Below are 17,226 nucleotides of genomic sequence, written 5' to 3'. Positions count from 1 at the left end.
AAGCACAGCCTTTTAACATTTTGTGTATTGTTTTATATTTACCTTCCTGTTATATTTTTCTTAAGATTATAAGCATATTAAAAGTAACTATATATTTCTTTAATCATCTGCCGTAGTACCTTCTGTATGAAATATTCAATGAATGTATGTTGGGCTGTAGTCGCGTGTTTCCTCCTCCAATAAGCAGGCTTTATATATTATACTTCCCTTGATTCATGTAGCAGGTACATACAGAGCCCCAGCCTCTGTCATTCACTTTGAATTCACAGCAGCTGAATTCAGCAGACACCTCACAGAATGTAATGAATATGGTGATAGCAAGGTGTTCCTGTTGCTGCTGTAACATTACCACAAACTTAGTGGCTAAAAACAACACAAGTATATTATCTTACAGTCCTGGAGGATGGAAGTCTAAAATGGGTTTGTAGGGCTGTATTCCTTTTGGAAGCTCTAGGAGAGAATCCATTTCCAGTATTCCAGAGAGTGTATTTTCCTGCATTTCTTGCCTGTTGTCCCTTCCTCCATCTTCAAAGCCAGCAGCATAGCATCTTCTCTCCTGTCTGTCCTCTGCTTCAGTCCCAGTATCTTCTCTATATTGTTGACCCTACTGCCTCCCTCTTATAAGGAGTCTATGTTTGTGTTGGCCCCCCCTGGATAATCCAGGCTAATTAAGAGATTCTTAGCTTCATCACATCTGTAAGGTCTCTTGCCACGTAAGGTAACATCTTCACAGGTTCCTGTTAGGATGTGAACATCTTTAGAGGCCATTATTCAGCCAGCCACAAAGACAAGAGCTAACAGCACAAGGCATAGAACTTGGGTCTAAGACACAGGTCTTAAAATGGAACCGAGGACCACGGACTGTCTGCCTTAATGCTTTGGGTCTGGACACTGGACGCAGTGGACAGGAAGCCTTACTGGCCATTACTCTGAATCCTCTTATTCAAGTCTGGTTTTTAGATGCCAGTGGCAACTGAGTGACCCTGTCATTCTAGAATATATGCAGTAGATCTCTGATATTTGAAGACCCTTAGCTTACTAGAGTCTGTGCCTGTATTCCAGGGCACTTGGAGGAACCACACCATTAAATGAGGTGGTCAACCTAGAGGGGTGGGATAGGGAGGGTGGGAGGGAGGGACATGCAAGAGGGAGGGGATATGGGGATATATGTGTATGTACAGCTGATTCACTTTGTAATACAGCAGAAACTAACACACCATTGTAAAACAGTTATACTCCAATAAAGATGTTAAGAAAAAAAAAAAAATCGAGGTGGTCAGAGCCAAGGATAGGATCAGCCATTTTATCCTTACCTTTTCACTTTCTGCAGAAACAGAGAGATTATATCCTTGACGGGGAATCGGGGAAGGTATCTAATCTTCAGTACCTGCACAGGTAAGGGTTGTGATGTTTTGACTTTTTAACGTTGTATGATGTATCTTTGGAACAAAAGAGTATATATAATGTTTATGTACATTATAATTTATTGATACATACTAAAATCTGAATGCATCTATTCGCATTTTATCGTATGAGTTTTGAATTTGTATATTATTCTAATATACTTATAATTTAAAATTTTTATACAGTGTAAGAACTAGAATACAGCCAATAATTTTGAAGCTCCTTGTGGCCCCACCCTTGCTGATTCCTCCCCCTCTTCTGGAGCTAACCACTGTCCTTCCCATGCCAAGCTCCTAGAGTGACTCTCTGCTGTGTTCTGAATGTTTTACATTGTCCCTTTTATATTTGAGTTCAATTTCAACTCAAGTTTAATTCCACCTGGAGTTTATTTTTGAGTGAGGTAAGGATCTATTTCACCTTTTTCCATGAGGATAATGGATTATTCCAGTGTGTGATTTATTGACTGTTCTGTCCTTTCCCCACTGATGTGCAGGAATACATTCCATTTTCTCCTTGCGCGCTCTTTTTTTCTGGACTCTCTTCTGCTCTGCTGATTTATTTGTGTGTACTAACACAGCACAGTGATTTACTATAACTTTATCATAAGTCTTGGTATCTGGTCGAGCAAGTTTTCCCCACTAGGTTTCTCCTCAGGCATATCTTGACTGTTTTTCTCCCTTTGCTCTTTCATATGCATTTTTAAATCACCTTGTCAAGTTTAAATTTTTTAAGAGGTGAATCATTTTGTTTCACAGAAGAAAGGAGGGAGAGTGACATTTTTCGAACTTCCTGGGGAGAAATAAAATTCCACTTCTCAGATTCTCTTTCCATGTGACCTTGAAATTTTAATTTCTTAGTCACTGCTTATAAGTTTTTAGTGAACCTGGCTGTATTTTCAGTCATTCCCGTGCCCCCCGCCCCTCTTTTATAAAAAAAGCAAAACCATAAAAGCTCCTCTCCCTGCCTTAATCTCCATTCTTAGGGGACTTGGTGTTATGTGAATGTCAAATTGACTGCTAGATGACTCGGGTGCACAGAATATCAGCCAGAACGGCCCTTAGCCGTCTTCTGCTTCAACAACCTAAGGAGAAAGATGAGGCTCCAGGAGGTTAGGGGACATGTTGGTAGTTAACAGCCACAACAAGGCAGAGGCAGTTGATCAACTTCCTAACCTTGAAAAACCCAGAGAGTTTCAGCAGGGCTCAGGAAACTTTCAAATTGTGAAGCCCCTTGCCCTTGGATCCATTCTCCCACCTCCACATGTGGCTAGTGTCAGGATCATAATCAGTTAGGATCGGAAGCCAGCTTTGGGGTAAATTGAAGTCGAGAATCGGGTAGCTCTTGTATTTTAATAAAACTCTTGTATTTTAATAAAGATGTATCTGGACTCCTACTCTGAATAATAGTTACTTTGAGAGTTTGATTTTTCTACAGAGCTTTAGAAAAAACCATCTCATGACCTTTCCTCCCATTTCTCAGAAGCATCCACTTTTGGGAATTCCCTGATGGTCCAGTGGTTAAGACTCCGAGCGTCCACTGCAGGGGACGTGGGTTCGATCCTTGGTCGGGGAACTAAGATCCCACAATCTATGCAATGTGGCAAAAAAAAAAAAAAAGGCAGCAGCAGCCACTTTTAATTCTTTTTTTTTTTTTTTAATATTTATTTGGTTGCGCTGGGTTCTAATTTCGGCAGGCGGGCTCCTTAGTTGTGGCACGCGAACTCTTAGTTGCAGCAAGCGTGTGGGATCTAGTTCCCTGACCAGGGACTGAACCCATCCCCCCTGCGTGGGGAGCATAGAGTCTTACTCACTGTGCCACCAGGGAAGTCCCTACTTTTAATTCTTTTAACAAATTCTTTTGGTATTTACCTCCATGTCTCTAAATAACATGCGTTTTGTTGCTACTTGTTGATTTTTGGCTTTCAGCATTTCTTACCACTTTCCCCTACAGCCTTCTCTCACCGATTCTACGCCCACTCTTCACCCGGACCCCTCTTGACTTCCCATCTGACTCCTACACAGGCTTCCTCATTTCCAATGCCATTAAGTTAATTAATTAATTAATTATTTTGCCGCAACGCACAGCATGTGGGATTCTAGTTCCCCGACCAGGGATCAAATCCGTGCCCCCTGCAGTGGAAGTGCAGAGTCCTAACCACTGGACCATCAGGGAAGTCCCGATTTTAATTTCTAAGAGCTCATTTGTGTTCTTTGAATATTATTTTAAAACAGTGTCTCATTCTAACTTCACAACCACAAAGTCTTCACTTATCTTTCTGAAATTAATAATAGTTGTCTAAAGTTTTCTTCTCCCTACAAAGTTCGTTTCTTCCAAGTTGCCTTTTTTTCCCTTCTCAGTCTTGGCCCCTCCTGTCTTATTAGAGGTTTTCCTTAAGTGTCTGGTGATCCTTGTTCATCCACTCCTATTAATGACTGTGTCTTGTCTGTTGGGAGCTCTTGCATGGAGCTCGTCAGTTGTGGTTTCACTGTAGGTGCTCTGGGTCTGCGCTTTCACTGAGGACCCTGACTCCAGAATCTTGAAGGGTTTTTTATCTTGGGCTGGTCAGATCCTCAGCATATATCAGGCTGTTCTTATTCTGGAAGCCGAGTAGGAGAAGAATGCTAGGAGGTCAGCCCTCAGAACTTGACAGTCTCTTAACCCCCCTGGTTCATTGTGGAGCCCCTGACCTCAGCTGTGCCTGTATCCCCTGTCCCCAGGCCTCTTTTATATCCTCCCTCTCCCAGGATGCCTCCAGCCTCTGCCACAGTAAGATGGGGATCTAGAGGCCTAAACACTTCTTAAGTAGACTTAACTAGTTACCGTGTTTTTAATTGCCAAATATTAAAGGACTTTCCAGATGGTACAGTTAAAATAAGCAGGCATCACGCATAGTCTCCGGTATATACACACATTTAATATGCATAACCCTCCAAAGAGAATGTCCCTCAGTATTTTCTGAGAAGAGAAGGTCATCAGCGGAGCAGGAGCAGCTGCCGTGCATGTGTGCTGTCCTTGTAGTGTGGGCCAGGCGGGTAACCGGTCCTTGTTCCAGGAACTAGCTTGCCATCCATTAGTCATCTTAAGGACCAGCAGTGTCCTCTGAAATTAGTAGCTGTCTGGCTCTTTAATAAAGATACAGAGAGGGGCTTCCCTGGTGGCGCAGTGGTTGAGAGTCCGCCAGCCGATGCAGGGGACGCGGGTTCGTGCCCTGGTCCGGGAAGATCCCACATGCCGCAGAGCGGCTGGGCCCGTGAGCCATGGCTGCTGAGCCTGCGCGTCCAGAGCCTGTGCTCCGCAACGGGAGAGGCCGCAACAGTGAGAGGCCCACGTACCACAAAAATAAAAAAAAATTAAAAAAATAAAGATATGGAGGATATAATTCAAGCTAAAATCAGATTTTGTCATAAGGTTTCATTACTGGTCCCCTGCAGTTAGCCACTGAACAGCAGCCAGAATTGAAGGCCCTTGGAGTTTGAGGCCCAGGCCTGACAGCCCTGCGATATGACACCCCCTCACCCCCATAATCCCCTAGGGCAGTCCCAGCTTGTGGTCCAGTGCTCTTCTCGAACGTCAGCTTCCCTCATCATAACCTGAGCTGACATGTGGTCCATTCCAGCTACCTGACTTACATCAAGCTGTCAACAGCAATCAAGCGGAACGAGAACATGGCTAAAGGCCTGCAGAAGGCGGTGCTGCAGCAGCAGCCGGAGGACGACAGCAAGCGCTCCCCCCGGCCCCAGGACCTGATCCGGCTCTATGACATCATTCTTCAGGTGACCCTGGAGGGCTGGGAGTGCAAGAGCCTGTCCTGTGTTTGTGTTGGACACAAATGACTGAGCTTTGCATAGCGAAAGGGCTGTGACAGCCAGGAGCTGTTAGTGTCTCGATAAAAGACAGAGGTCTTGGGCTTCCCTCGTGGCTCAGTGGTTGAGAGTCCGCCTGCCGATGCAGGGGACACGGGTTCGTGCCCTGGTCCGGGAAGATCCCACATGCCGCGGAGCAGCTGGGCCCGTGAGCCATGGCTGCTGAGCCTGCGCGTCTGGAGCCTGTGCTCCGCAACGGGAGAGGCTACAACAGTGAGAGGCCCACGTACCGCAAAAAAAAAAAAAAAAGACAGAGGTCTTGTTTTCATGCCATTTCAGCCATCCGTGAGCCCAATATTCAGACGTGTTGGTGTGTAAACACTTGTAAACCACAGGTATTCACTGAGCACCTCCCCTGTGCAGGGTGGTCTCCCGCATGCTGTGGAGCGTCCTGGGACCTGAGGCCACTCTGCCTCGACCCAATGGGAGCTCACCAGTGAGTAAGGTTGTGAGACCCCTGCACATCTGCACTTATTCGTGTAGATGCCACAGTAGTGGGCTGTCTGAAATGAGAGTTCAGAGCCGGAGAAATCCCCTCTAGCTGAGAGGGTCCTAGAAGTCTCTGAAAGAGGTGGAGTGTGACTGGGAGAGAAAGGACACGTGGGCTTTCAGTGTCAGAGAGGAGGGTGGAGGTGACACCAGATGTGGCTGCTGCTGAGTCACGCGTCACAGACTTTTTCCCGTTACTTGAAGCCTAGACTCTTCCGTTTTGCCCATGTCTATTCTCACAAGTCTTCTGTCAGACGATCAGTGCGAGGTCTCCTCTTCATGAGTTTTCTTGTTGCATCTGTTGTGCAGAATCTGGTGGAATTGCTCCAGCTTCCTGGCTTAGAGGAGGACAGAGCCTTCCAGAAAGAGATAGGCCTTAAAACTCTGGTCTACAAGGCTTACAGGTAAGTTCCTGTGGGACAGACAGGGCTCCCCTCTACCATCCCGTGGTTCTAGAAGCCTTGGGAGTATGTCCCTGGAAGGTTGGGTATGTGATCAGAGAGCAGTTAGCCCAGCGTGTCCAAGGGAAGTTTCAGGTTGTGGCTGGGAGTTTCCAGTGCAGTTTTGCTCTTTGGAAAGGTTGGGGGAGCTGGAAAGCACATACATTACCTGTCCTCTCCCTTCCCTTTCCTCCCTCCTCCCAGTGGAAAAGGGATAAGTGTTGGAAAAAGCGTCAATTAGCAGAACTAGAACAGCTGATTCAGGGAAACTGAACTGAGTTGGGAGAAAGCTCAGCGTCTCAGTTTCTTACATGCACCGTGCTATTTGTAACTTGGGAGTGGACTGTGTAGCAACATGGGGTCTAGACAGAATGGCTCAGTAGAGCCCTGAGTGCTTTTGCCCTTCCTTTTCTGGCCCGCATGCCCCTGCGCTCTCTGGCTCCTGTCAAAGGCCAGCAGCGCTCAGGCTCTATTGATCCCAGCAGAGTAATTTCTGTTAGGAAGAGGTTTGTTTCTTTGGATTTGGTTTTTGAAAGACATGAGCAGAGGTGAATGGTTGCGACCTAGATGTGTGGGCAGTTGTGGGTGGGATTTATATCTGGGCAGCATCCCACCTTCCTGCCTGTCTCCAGCTTCCTCCCTGTGCCTTTTGGAAATTGCCTCTTTTTTGCAGAGTCAACAGTAAGTAAAAGACACTGGGTCAGCTTTGGACCTACCCTTGTCGGCTCTAATTTCGGGGACAAGTCTGCAGGTTAGGCTGGCAAACTGGAACAGTGAGAACGGTGGGATCTCCCATCCCAGGCAGTGAGCCTGAGGTTAAGAAACTTTACAATTTATTTAGCCTAAACAGCAAGGAAAGCCTTGATCTTGGGTGATTTTTGCTTAAGAACACTGTGGCTCTTTCATTCCCCATCAGGTGTTTCTTCATCGCTCAGTCCTATGTGCTGGTGAAGAAGTGGAGCGAAGCCCTTGTCCTGTACGACAGGGTCCTGAAGTACGCAGATGAGGTGAATTCTGATGCCGGAGCCTTCAAGAACAGCCTAAAGGTGAGCTGTTGTTCTCTCCTGTTTTCCAAGCCCTGAGCACTTTTGCTGTGAGGCTGCCACGCCTTCCCAGACTGGTCCTGCCTGGTCAGCCATGGCATGTGGTACATCCCTGAGTGCCCAGGAGCTGCGGAGTGCAACTCATGGCGGCATTCCAGGCCCGAAGAGGACTCGGGTACTAAGAGGGACAGCCTTCCTCTGGTTAAAACAACCCTGAAATACTATTCTCAGACTCGGCTACATGTTGGAATTGCCTGGGAAGATTTTTAAAAGGTGGATGTCCAGATTCCACCCTCAGAGATATTGGTTCTAATTGGTGTGGGATCTGGTATGAGCATTGGGATCTTTTAAGCCCCTCAGTTATTCTAATGTGTAGCCAAGTTGAAAACCACTGGTGAAGCCTTTCCACACAATGTGTGCCTGGACCAGCAGGAGCAGCATTTGGGAGTTTGCTAGAAATACAGGTTCTCAGTTCCCCACCCCAGGCCTGCTGAGTCAAAAGCGCGTTTTGGCAAGACCCCCAGGTGACTTGGGTGAGACCCGCAGGTGACTTGGGTGAGACCCCCAGGTGACTTGGGTGAGACCCGCAGGTGACTTGGGCGAGACCCCCAGGTGACTTGGGTGAGACCCCCAGGTGACTTGCGTAAGACCCACAGGTGACTTGGGTAAGACCCCCAGGTGACTTGCGTAAGACCCGCAGGTGACTTGGGTAAGACCCCCAGGTGACTTGGGTAAGACCCGCAGGTGACTTGGGTGTACATCAAAGCTTACATGCTGATCTGGTTTGATGTAGTGATTGTTGACTGGCAGCTAGCTTTTTAAGCTTGTGGACTGCTGTGAGGTTATAGATTCTTAAAGCACTGGTCCAAGGAATCCATGTATATTTTATAAGTAGAGACTGTTTAGAAAAGCGGGCTAGGGTCACTGTTCCTAACATTGTCACAGCCAGTGTGAGAGGGGCTGCTGGTGGGGCACTTGTTTCTGCTTGGAACAGCCCTGGGCTCCGGGGTGGAGGAGAACTCTGGTTTCTGCCTTCGGAGAGCTTGTGGTTTTGCTGCAGCCGTGGGACTTGCATAGTACCCACCTATGAATACAGAAGAAGATAGAGGGCGAGGGCAGAGAAATAGGAAGGAGTACGTGGGAGGCGGCTGTGGGCAGAGGGTGGGCTGGCGAGTGTAGCAGTGTCATCTGGTAGGGCGTCGTTGGAATGTGGAGACAAACCAGTGCGTATGGCTTATCTCCGGAGAGAAGAGGCATTTTACAAAAGCCCATCTGACCTAATGTGACGGCTGGTTTCAGGGGAAAGTGTTAGGGAACAGAGGCGTCGGGGATTCAGCAGTATCCAGACCTAGTCAGATCTTTCCCAATTTGCCGAGTAAGAGGCTGAGGCAAGAGAATGGCATTGCCCTTGTAGAAGGGGTCAGTGGGTAGGGGCTTAGGCCCTGGAGCCAGCCGTCCTAGTTCTGAAGCCCTGCCCTACTGCCACTGGGAATGTGACTGGACACGTTCTTTGGCCCCTCTGTGCTTTAGTCTTCTCATCTGTAAAATGCAAGTACAAACTATCTCAGGATTATGGCGAAGATGAAATGAACAGTTATGTGAACTACTTAGAGCAATGCCTGGCACATAATGCATTTAGTATATGATTAACTTATTAATATTATCCTTGTTGTCATTATTATTTCCAGGCAGTATTACTTAAGCCATGGCATAGATTCCTCCCTTTGAAACAGGCTAGTTTTTGTGTGTTGTTTCTTTTAATAGGGAGACCATTTTAAAAAGTCTGAAATTCATGAAAATACCAGTGGGGTCACTTAGCTCAGGTTAGTGTGGTGCGCTTCTCTGGCCTGACTCCAGCTCACGAGTCCCCGTTTTCCACATTGTTACAGGACCTGCCTGACGTGCAAGAGCTGATCACGCAAGTGAGGTCGGAAAAGTGCTCTCTGCAGGCGGCCGCGATCCTGGGTGAGCCGCCTGCCTGTTCTCTGCGGCCTGTCTTCTCAGACTCCCCTTCACTGCTGCTCCTCTTCTCTCCCACCCCCTATGCCACTGTTTTAAGATTGAAAGGGCCTGTTTGGGTTAATCTGTAAGTAGTTTTTTCCTGCCATTCCTTCTGCCCCGTTGAGGCGTTAGGTTATGTGGAAGAATTTAGAGGAACGCTGTTGTGCTGTCCGTTCTGCCTATCCGTGTCTCTTGCTTTCAAGGTGCTTGCTTCGCTGGGCTGACCACATTGGTTCTGGGGTTAGTTGTCTGTTATCTGCACTGCTTCTCTCTGAGTTTGGACTCAGGAGGGAGAGGGCTAACTCCCCACAGATCCGCTACTTTTGCTGTTAGGATTTAGAACCCAGACGTGTGATAGGTGTCCATTCGTGACTATAGTGTGTTATAAGTCCCTGTTCTTACTGAATCCTGTGAAACTTTCAGATACAAATGATTCCCACCAAACAGAGACCTCTTTTCAAGTCAAGGACAATAAGGTGAGTCTGGGCTGTGGCTTTTGAGGAATAAAAAGGATTCATAACTTATTAGGAATGTGTACTCATTTGTAGAACGAGGACCCTAGATCTCTAAGTGAGCACCCTACTTCCCTCCCTTCTTTTACTCAGGACCTGAAAGCTGCCTATGTGAGATTTGTCAGGTGTCATCTAGATGGTCCCAAATGGAGTTAGGAACCTGCTGTGTGCCCTGGCTACGAGCTCTGACTCGGACATCGGACAGGCTTATACCTCAGTCCCAGCCCACCTCTCCCAACCTCTCTAGATTTCAGTGACTCTCAATTATAAAACGAGGACATGATAGCCCCTCCTAGGAGGTTTGTGGGGATCGAGTGAGATAGCACATATGAGCTCTGAACTGGGTGCTCGGCCCATAGTGAATGTTCCACCAGTGGGCTGTGATTAACATCTGGGTTCCTGCTTTTGGTTTGACTTCCAGCCCCTGGTCGAACGGTTTGAGACATTCTGCCTGGACCCTTCCCTCGTCACCAAGCAAGCCAACCTCGTGCACTTCCCGCCGGGATTCCAGCCCATCCCATGCAAGCCTTTGTTCTTTGACCTGGCCCTCAACCATGTGGCTTTCCCACCTCTTGAGGACAAGTTGGAGCAGAAGACCAAGAGTGGCCTCACTGGATATATCAAGGGCATCTTTGGATTCAGGAGCTAACCAGGCTTTTCCTTGGGGGCAGGGGGAGATTCTGACTCTTAATCTGTATTGTGAGAAAACCCCAGCAGCTTCCATGATATTAAATCCAGGTCTGCATTGGCCCAGGGCAGAAGTTTAACATCCTCAACCCTGCATTCCTATGTCTTGTGTGTTTGTACACTTCCATTCTTAACCAGGGTGCTAGAAGGGCACCCTGTTGTCTTCTGATAAATATGTGTGGGATCCTGTGTCTGTCCCCTGCAGGAGGGGCCCCTGCCATCTGGTCTCATGTGAGCCTTTGGTCAGTAATGTGGTCGTGGGGGTCCACACCAGGCACAGATTGGGGCTGGGAATGTTCTGTCGTGTTTCTTCAGTCCCATGGATTTGAAATGAACTCATTCTTGCTGTGAGCATCCAGAATCCCTTGAAGAGTTTGTCCGTGACTAGGAAGCGTTGGCAGCCTTACTCCCCTTCACCTCCCAGTGAAAGTTAAGAAGTTTCAGAACAAGCAAAGCTCTATTTTTAGAAGAAATATGTTACGCTCAGAAATAATGAAAACAAATCTTATATTAAAAGGCGAAGATGCTGGACCCTGTGCCCGTTCTTTGCACATCCTCATTCACGTCTGGGCCCAGCTCTCTCCTCTGGAACCTTGTTGCGAGATCCTGTCGTCACGTGGATCCTGACTTCCTGGCAACGTGGGTGTGTCCGATGCCTGATAAGAGCGATAGAGGCACTGTTTCTGAAGAGTTCCCAACCTGCAGTTTTTAGATGCCATTGTATTTTCATCACTTCCCTTCCTTACCCTTTATTTTTTCTTCGTCACTCATTTTTATTTCTATTATAGCATCAATAATAGGAGTCAAAAAAGTAATGTCAGAAAGCAAGGAATAAAAGTGACTTAAACATGAGATGCATGAAACCCTCTGTGGGCTCAGAGGTGCCTCTGTTTTCCCAGTGAGCTACAGAGGAAATCGCCAGAAGTTAGGAGAGGGTGGTGGGAAGACAGATCAAGTCAACGCTCTTAGACTTGAGCGTTGGCAGGGGCTTTCAAGATGCTCAGAGATAAGAACTCTTCTCCCCCCCAGCATTTGACTTGGGTCAGAGAGTCTCAGGAAGCTGATCTTTTAAAATTTTAATTGAAAGTTTTATCATTTCATCATCTGTGCCATGCAATTTAGGGGTATCTTTCTTTTCCTCTCTCCCTACCTCCTCCTGAGGGTACAGCACAGATGATCTTAGGTTGAGGTCCTGGATTTTGGTCCTGAAGGCCCGGTCAGTGTTCCTAATGGGCTGGGGGAGCGCCGGGGCCCTTCGTTCTCTTCCTCACCCTCGTCCCGCTCTCCAGTGCGCTTGGCAGCACCGGGGCTGTGGTCCAAGGTTCTTCATCTCCCTCGCCTCATTCTCACGCTGACCTGGGCTGCAGCCGCAGCTGGGATGTCCTCCAGCGTCAGGAAGCCAGTTTGAGGCCCCGCTGTGCAGGCGGTCCTCCAGTCTGCTTGTGCCAGTGTCTGTGGCGCTGTAGGGGTGTGGCCGGGGCTGGAGAAGCTCCGTCTGTCCTCATCTGGGAAGATGTCCCTTTGTCTTGCTCACAGTAAGTCCTTCCAGCCCTTCCTACTCTCTTTAGAGTGCCGGCATATGGGGGCGGGGGGAGCCAGAATCCCGAGTCGATCATTTTGACTGAAGATTTTCTAAGCTTTCTCTTTCTCATGAAAAAGAAACACACCAGAAGTTCCCCTCCACCTGGTGTCCCTGCTGGCTGCTCTGAGTAGCAGTGACTGTCGTCAGCCAGTGAGGCCGTGACAAGACGTGATTAGTATCAAAACGCATATTTACCTAAGAAGAAGACCTGGCAGGGCCGAGGTCTCACTTAGCTCACACATCTCTTCACCTGGAATCCCCAGTCGTTGAACAGGCTGTGTTATGGGGGACAGGACGCCGGAAGCAGGACCCCATCCTGTCCTCAGGCCTGGGAAGCGGCTATTGCAGCTCATGGGAACGGGTTCAGAGTCAGACCCAGGGAGCAGCACTTTTCGCTGGATGGGTTTGCAGAGGCCGCCCGGCGCTTCCTTCCTGGGGAGCGGAGGGCGGGGAGGTCTGCCGGCGTGAGGAGGGGTTGTGAACAGTCAGTCGCTTTGCTTTGGGTGGGTCCTGCTGTTCTGGCTCTCGTCCCTCCCACAGGATGGGATGTGGCGCGGTCAGCAGGATTTGACCCTGGAAGAGTCTTCTGTCTCCCCAGATCCAGAGAGGAGGAGGGCAAGCTCAATTGAGTCTACGTTTTTTAGAACATGCCTGAGCGCTGCTGTGTTAATGGTTTTTATCTTCTTACCTGTTGCGTGGTTAATCTGTAAGTAGTTGGTCTTGATCTGCAGAAACGTTAAGAGTTCAAAGCTCCACGAGGTGAAAGCTCTGCGTACAGACTTAGAGAATGAATGCTGAGCCTTGGATGGGAAAGACATGATGTGGCCAAGTTCGTTATCCTTAACTCTGCTGGTTCTGTCGGAAAAAGCAACGTAAGGCAGTTGGAGCTGGACAGGCTCTCCACTGCTCGTGGATATGCGTATGGCTTTTTCCTTTCCACATGCGTTGTTTCGCTGTACTCTCCAGTTTTCCTTTTTTTTTAAAGTCTTTATTGAATTTGTTACAATATTGCTTCTGTTTTATATTTTGGTTTTTTGGCCCTGAGGCATGTGGGATCTTGGCTCCTGGACCAGGGATCGAACCCACGCCCCCTGCATTGGAAAGCGAAGTCTTAACCACTGGACCGCCAGGGAAGTCCCCAGTTTTCCCTTTGACTAGATGAGAATTCTTGGATTCCCTGTTTGAAATGAAACAGTGCCAGGCTTCGTTCCATCCCTTTCCTCTGTTGGCAACCTGAGCCTTTCACCGTGGCCAGGAGGTGACAGCCTGTGGTGGCAGTGCACCTGTCCACCCACAGTGGCCCTGGCCCTTCGCCAGTCTTTCCTCCCACAGCTGAGGTGATGGCCTCCCCCTTCCCCCATCCAGGAGAGGACACGCGACTTCAGGAGCTCCGAGGTGGGCACTGCGCTCGCTCTGCCTGTTCACTGTCATCGCCGTGGCAATGCTGATCCTTCACACGCTCGGCATCAGTGTACACAAAAGCTAATCGACCGCGGATCTCTAAACATGTTGCCGTCTACAGCTTTGAGAAGCTTGGAACCTTCAGAGGTCTAGGAAAATGTCCAAAGATAGCAAAAATATGTGTTGGTTCTAATTTTTTTTGTTTTGGAAGACACTTGTTGCTACAGAGGAGATGGAAACCAGATTTAGCTGTAAAGTTTATCGATGTTCCAAGCAAAGAGATAAATTGGAAACTGCCTGCATCCTGACCACGCCAACTGGAAGAGTGGCCTGTGGTTCTGTGAGATGCTGGAGACACTGTGCACAGGCGGGAGGGCACGAATGACCAACACGGCCCTGCGCTGCCCGGGATCTGCCCTCCGTGTGAGCACCAAGTGTTCGTGAGCCGTATTGTCAGCTGGTACAAGCTAAAATATAACTTCAGCTCATGAATACTGATGGAACACTTATGGGAACCTTTTAATCAACCTTTCTGAGCTGCTCAGGTTTGGTTTTGTTGCTTTTGTTCTGGGGGCAGGATCCTGGCGGCTCTATCAGAGTCTGTGTCACGCTGGGGCCGAGACCTGCAGAGCTCTGAGTCAGGGGGCACTGCTTTCCTCCCTCGGCCGCACCCACTGTGGTGATTTTAATTGTGTTGGAAAGGGGAGCCTTGCTACTCTCTGGTCCCTCTTTTCAGCAGATGGTTTTGTTCACCTCTGTTAGCTGCAACTGTGTCCTCACGCTCAGTGTGCGGTTGAATGACCCCTTGGAAAAGAACCACGTTCTTTCTGTTCGGCTGAACTTTTCCCAGGGACCTTCCGGCAGGAGGCAGTGCAGTTACAACGGGCAGGTAACTGGTCCCTGAAAGCTGGTGACGTTCGTGAGCTCTCACTCATCTTGGAATGGAAGGAAGGTAGGGGTCATCCCCTGGAAGATGGGGTCATCTGGTTTTCTGCCATGCAGAGGGCTTGCTTAGTACCAATAGGCCCTTGACAAATGAATTTCCTTCCCTTTGCTCCCCCACGGATGGAGCTGGCATTAGAACACCATGCTTCTCCCTCCACTGCTGCCTACAGGCCACCTTCACACCTGAGCCCTGTCCTGGCGCCTTGCAGAGGGAGCCCCTGCCTAGGTAGGACTGAACTCGTAGAACAGTCTCTTCTCCTAGCTGTAGCCATGCAGCCTGAGCCCAGGGTCCAGGCTGCTGTGCACCAAGCTGGTGGGGCCAGCGCAGCTGATAGGTGAGGAGAGCCTTCCGCTTATAGCCGGACTCCTCCCTGCTCCTGGCAGGCCCCACTGTCTTCTTCCTCTTCCCTCCCCAGAGCCGAGTCCTGCTAGGTCTGAGCAGTGTCATTAGGACAACAGGCTGAGTGTAATGAGCTGCTCTTGTGTGCTTTCCAATTTCCTGGCAACAAAGACTGATTAGGAAGGCCTACCCCCCAGCTATAAAGACTTATTCGTTCTTTCATTTTTTTATTTGTTTTATAAATCTTTCTTCCACAGACTATTGAATGGGGTTTGGTGCAGCTGAACCCCTGCTGCTTCAGTACAGACAATGTAACTCTCTCCCAGCTGTTGTGCTGGGCTGTTGACCTTGTGAGGGACATGGCTAAGCCACCTCCATTAAACCTGAACTTCTCCACAATAGGGCTGCAGGTCCCCAGACCTGGCTATTAAAGGCTAGCCGTTGTCTTCAAGGTGACAGGCCCAGAGCCGTTGGGCAACTCGGGGAGACCTGGAGGCGCCACAGTGCCTGAGTGAGAGTGGGCGGGCTGCAGGCTTCTGCAATGCAGGCATGGCTTGTGCCAGCAGGCTGCTGCTGTGGCCCAGAGGTGTGGGCTGTACCAGCACTGGTCCCACAGGTGAACTGGGGCCAACCACTGTTGCCCAAGGGTAGGGAAAGAGAACCACTCCTAGGGAGGGACAGATAGCCAAGACATCCTTGGCCTTGCCCTCCCAGCCAACTCGGGACCTGGGCTCTCCTGAGGTCCCCTCTGTGTTCTCCCTCTTGCCACCTAGTATGGGGAACCCTATTCTCACAATATGGGCAGGACTGGGTGGTTGGTTTGCTTGAGTTGCTTCCTTTAGACTCTCTCTATGAAAGGCCCGGAAGGAATAGCCAGCCCCGTTTTCTGCCCGCTCTGTTCTAGATGGGCAAGCCACGGTCTCCAGGCCAACCTTCAGTATTTCTTTTTATCCAGCTTTCTGGGCAGACTTGGCAGCCAAGAGAGCCTCCTCCAAACTGCCCAGTAGATTCCTGTGGCCACAGCCCCTTCCTCCCCCAGCACCTGTAGACAGAAGGAGGCCCATCCCCGAAGTCCCCACCCCACCAGCCCTTGTCCACTCCGCCCAGCCGGTGAAGGCACCTGGCTCCTCAGCCGGCCAGGGAAGTGTAAGGCAAGAGAGGTTACCAGCTGGCTCGGCTCCAAGGGCCTGGTAGCAGAGCTTTTGTACAGACAGAGGGCAGTTTCCTGAGATGGCAAAGCTTGTCCTGATCAGGGAGCATATGGAAGCCTGACAGGTTACAGTTCCCAGGGCAGAGTAGGCAGTTGCCGCCATCTGCTTCAGCAGGGAGGAGAATGCCCCTCCCTGCAGGACCCCATGAGCTGGAGGAGAGAGTGGGTAACTTAGCCCTGGCACACTATCCAAGCTGCCACCCTGTTGCCTAGCTGCATGCATGCATGGCAGCCTCAGAGCCGGGAGCTACACTGCTTTCAGCTCTGATCAGCCCTTCTGCTCCGGGCTCGGTCCCCACGAGCTGTGAGTGGCCCACGTCACGTGCCTGGAAGCGCCAGGCTGGGGCACGTGAATGAGCTGCCACAGTGCTGGAAGGAGGTTGGGGACCCATGGATCTCAAACCTCTCAGTCCACAGGGCGGGTAGCAAGTCCAGGCGAGGGGAAGGCCTCATGGACGGGACAAGAATTCTGCCAGGTCCTGGGACTCCTTTCTGGTTCAAAAGGAGGAGGCCTGGGAAGGCTGAAACGGGTCACCCAGTCTGGCTTCTGGGTCAGAGCTGTCTGATGGAATTACAGTGTGAGCCAGAAATGCAAGCCTTATCTGTAATTTTAAACTTTCTAGTAGCCACATTAAATAAAAATAGCAACACCCGTTCCACCATGTGAGGAAAGCATGAGAATCCATGACCCTGAAGAGGGCCCTCACCCAACCATGCTGGTGCTCAGACCTCAGACGTCCCGCCTTCAGAACTGTAAGCAATAAACTTCTGCTGTTTATAAGCCAAAAAACCTTAAAAAGCAATAGGTGAAATTCGTTTTTTAAAATACATTTCATTTAACACAATATATTGCAAAAGATCATTTGGACATGTAGTCAGTATAAAACATTATTCAGGTATTTTACATCCTTTTTTCATGCTAAGTCTTTGAAGTCCGGTGTGAATTTTATACCTAGAGCACATCTCAGTTCAAACCGGCCACGTTTCAAGTGCTCAAGAGTGACAGGGGGTTGGGACAGTGCAGGTGGCCACAGAGGCTGGTGATTCCATCCCGGCCTTCTAAATGAACGACTTTTTTTTCCCTCAGTTTTTTTTTTTTTTTTTGCAGTACGCGGGCCTCGCACTGTTGTGGCCTCTCCCGTTGCGGAGCACAGGCTCCGGATGCGCAGGCTCGGTGGCCATGGCTCATGGGCCCAGCCGCTCCGCGGCATGTGGGATCCTCCCGGACCGGGGCACGAACCCGTGACCCCTGCATCGGCAGGCGGACCCTCAACCACTGCACCACCAGGGAAGCCCCTTCCCTCAGATA

At 49.5% G+C, this 17,226-nt stretch overlaps 1 protein-coding gene across 3 annotated transcripts in view; it reads left to right on the top strand.

Moving 5' to 3' along the window:
• Nucleotides 1-11,291, top strand: part of SRP68 (signal recognition particle 68) — a 30,028-nt gene extending 18,737 nt beyond the window's left edge. For 2 of the 3 annotated variants that reach the window (XM_027080747.1, XM_027080749.1), the window contains 7 exons: nucleotides 1,331-1,395; nucleotides 5,021-5,177; nucleotides 6,066-6,160; nucleotides 7,113-7,242; nucleotides 9,129-9,204; nucleotides 9,664-9,716; nucleotides 10,174-11,291. In XM_027080747.1, coding sequence (XP_026936548.1) covers nucleotides 1,331-1,395; nucleotides 5,021-5,177; nucleotides 6,066-6,160; nucleotides 7,113-7,242; nucleotides 9,129-9,204; nucleotides 9,664-9,716; nucleotides 10,174-10,401 — 804 coding nt within the window. In that variant the 3' untranslated portion in view covers nucleotides 10,402-11,291. The remainder of the gene's footprint in view (nucleotides 1-1,330; nucleotides 1,396-5,020; nucleotides 5,178-6,065; nucleotides 6,161-7,112; nucleotides 7,243-9,128; nucleotides 9,205-9,663; nucleotides 9,717-10,173) is intronic. The other variant, XM_027080748.1, reaches the window with a different exon arrangement.
• Nucleotides 11,292-17,226: the final 5,935 nt, after the last annotated feature.

The sequence above is a fragment of the Aethalodelphis obliquidens genome, unplaced genomic scaffold (genome assembly GCF_003676395.1).
Source record: "Aethalodelphis obliquidens isolate GAN/ISIS:26980383/991018 unplaced genomic scaffold, ASM367639v1 scaffold44, whole genome shotgun sequence".
Lineage (NCBI taxonomy): Eukaryota > Metazoa > Chordata > Mammalia > Artiodactyla > Delphinidae > Aethalodelphis > Aethalodelphis obliquidens.
Note: the sequence above shows the minus strand (reverse complement) of the source record. Positions and strands in the feature narration are given on the sequence as shown.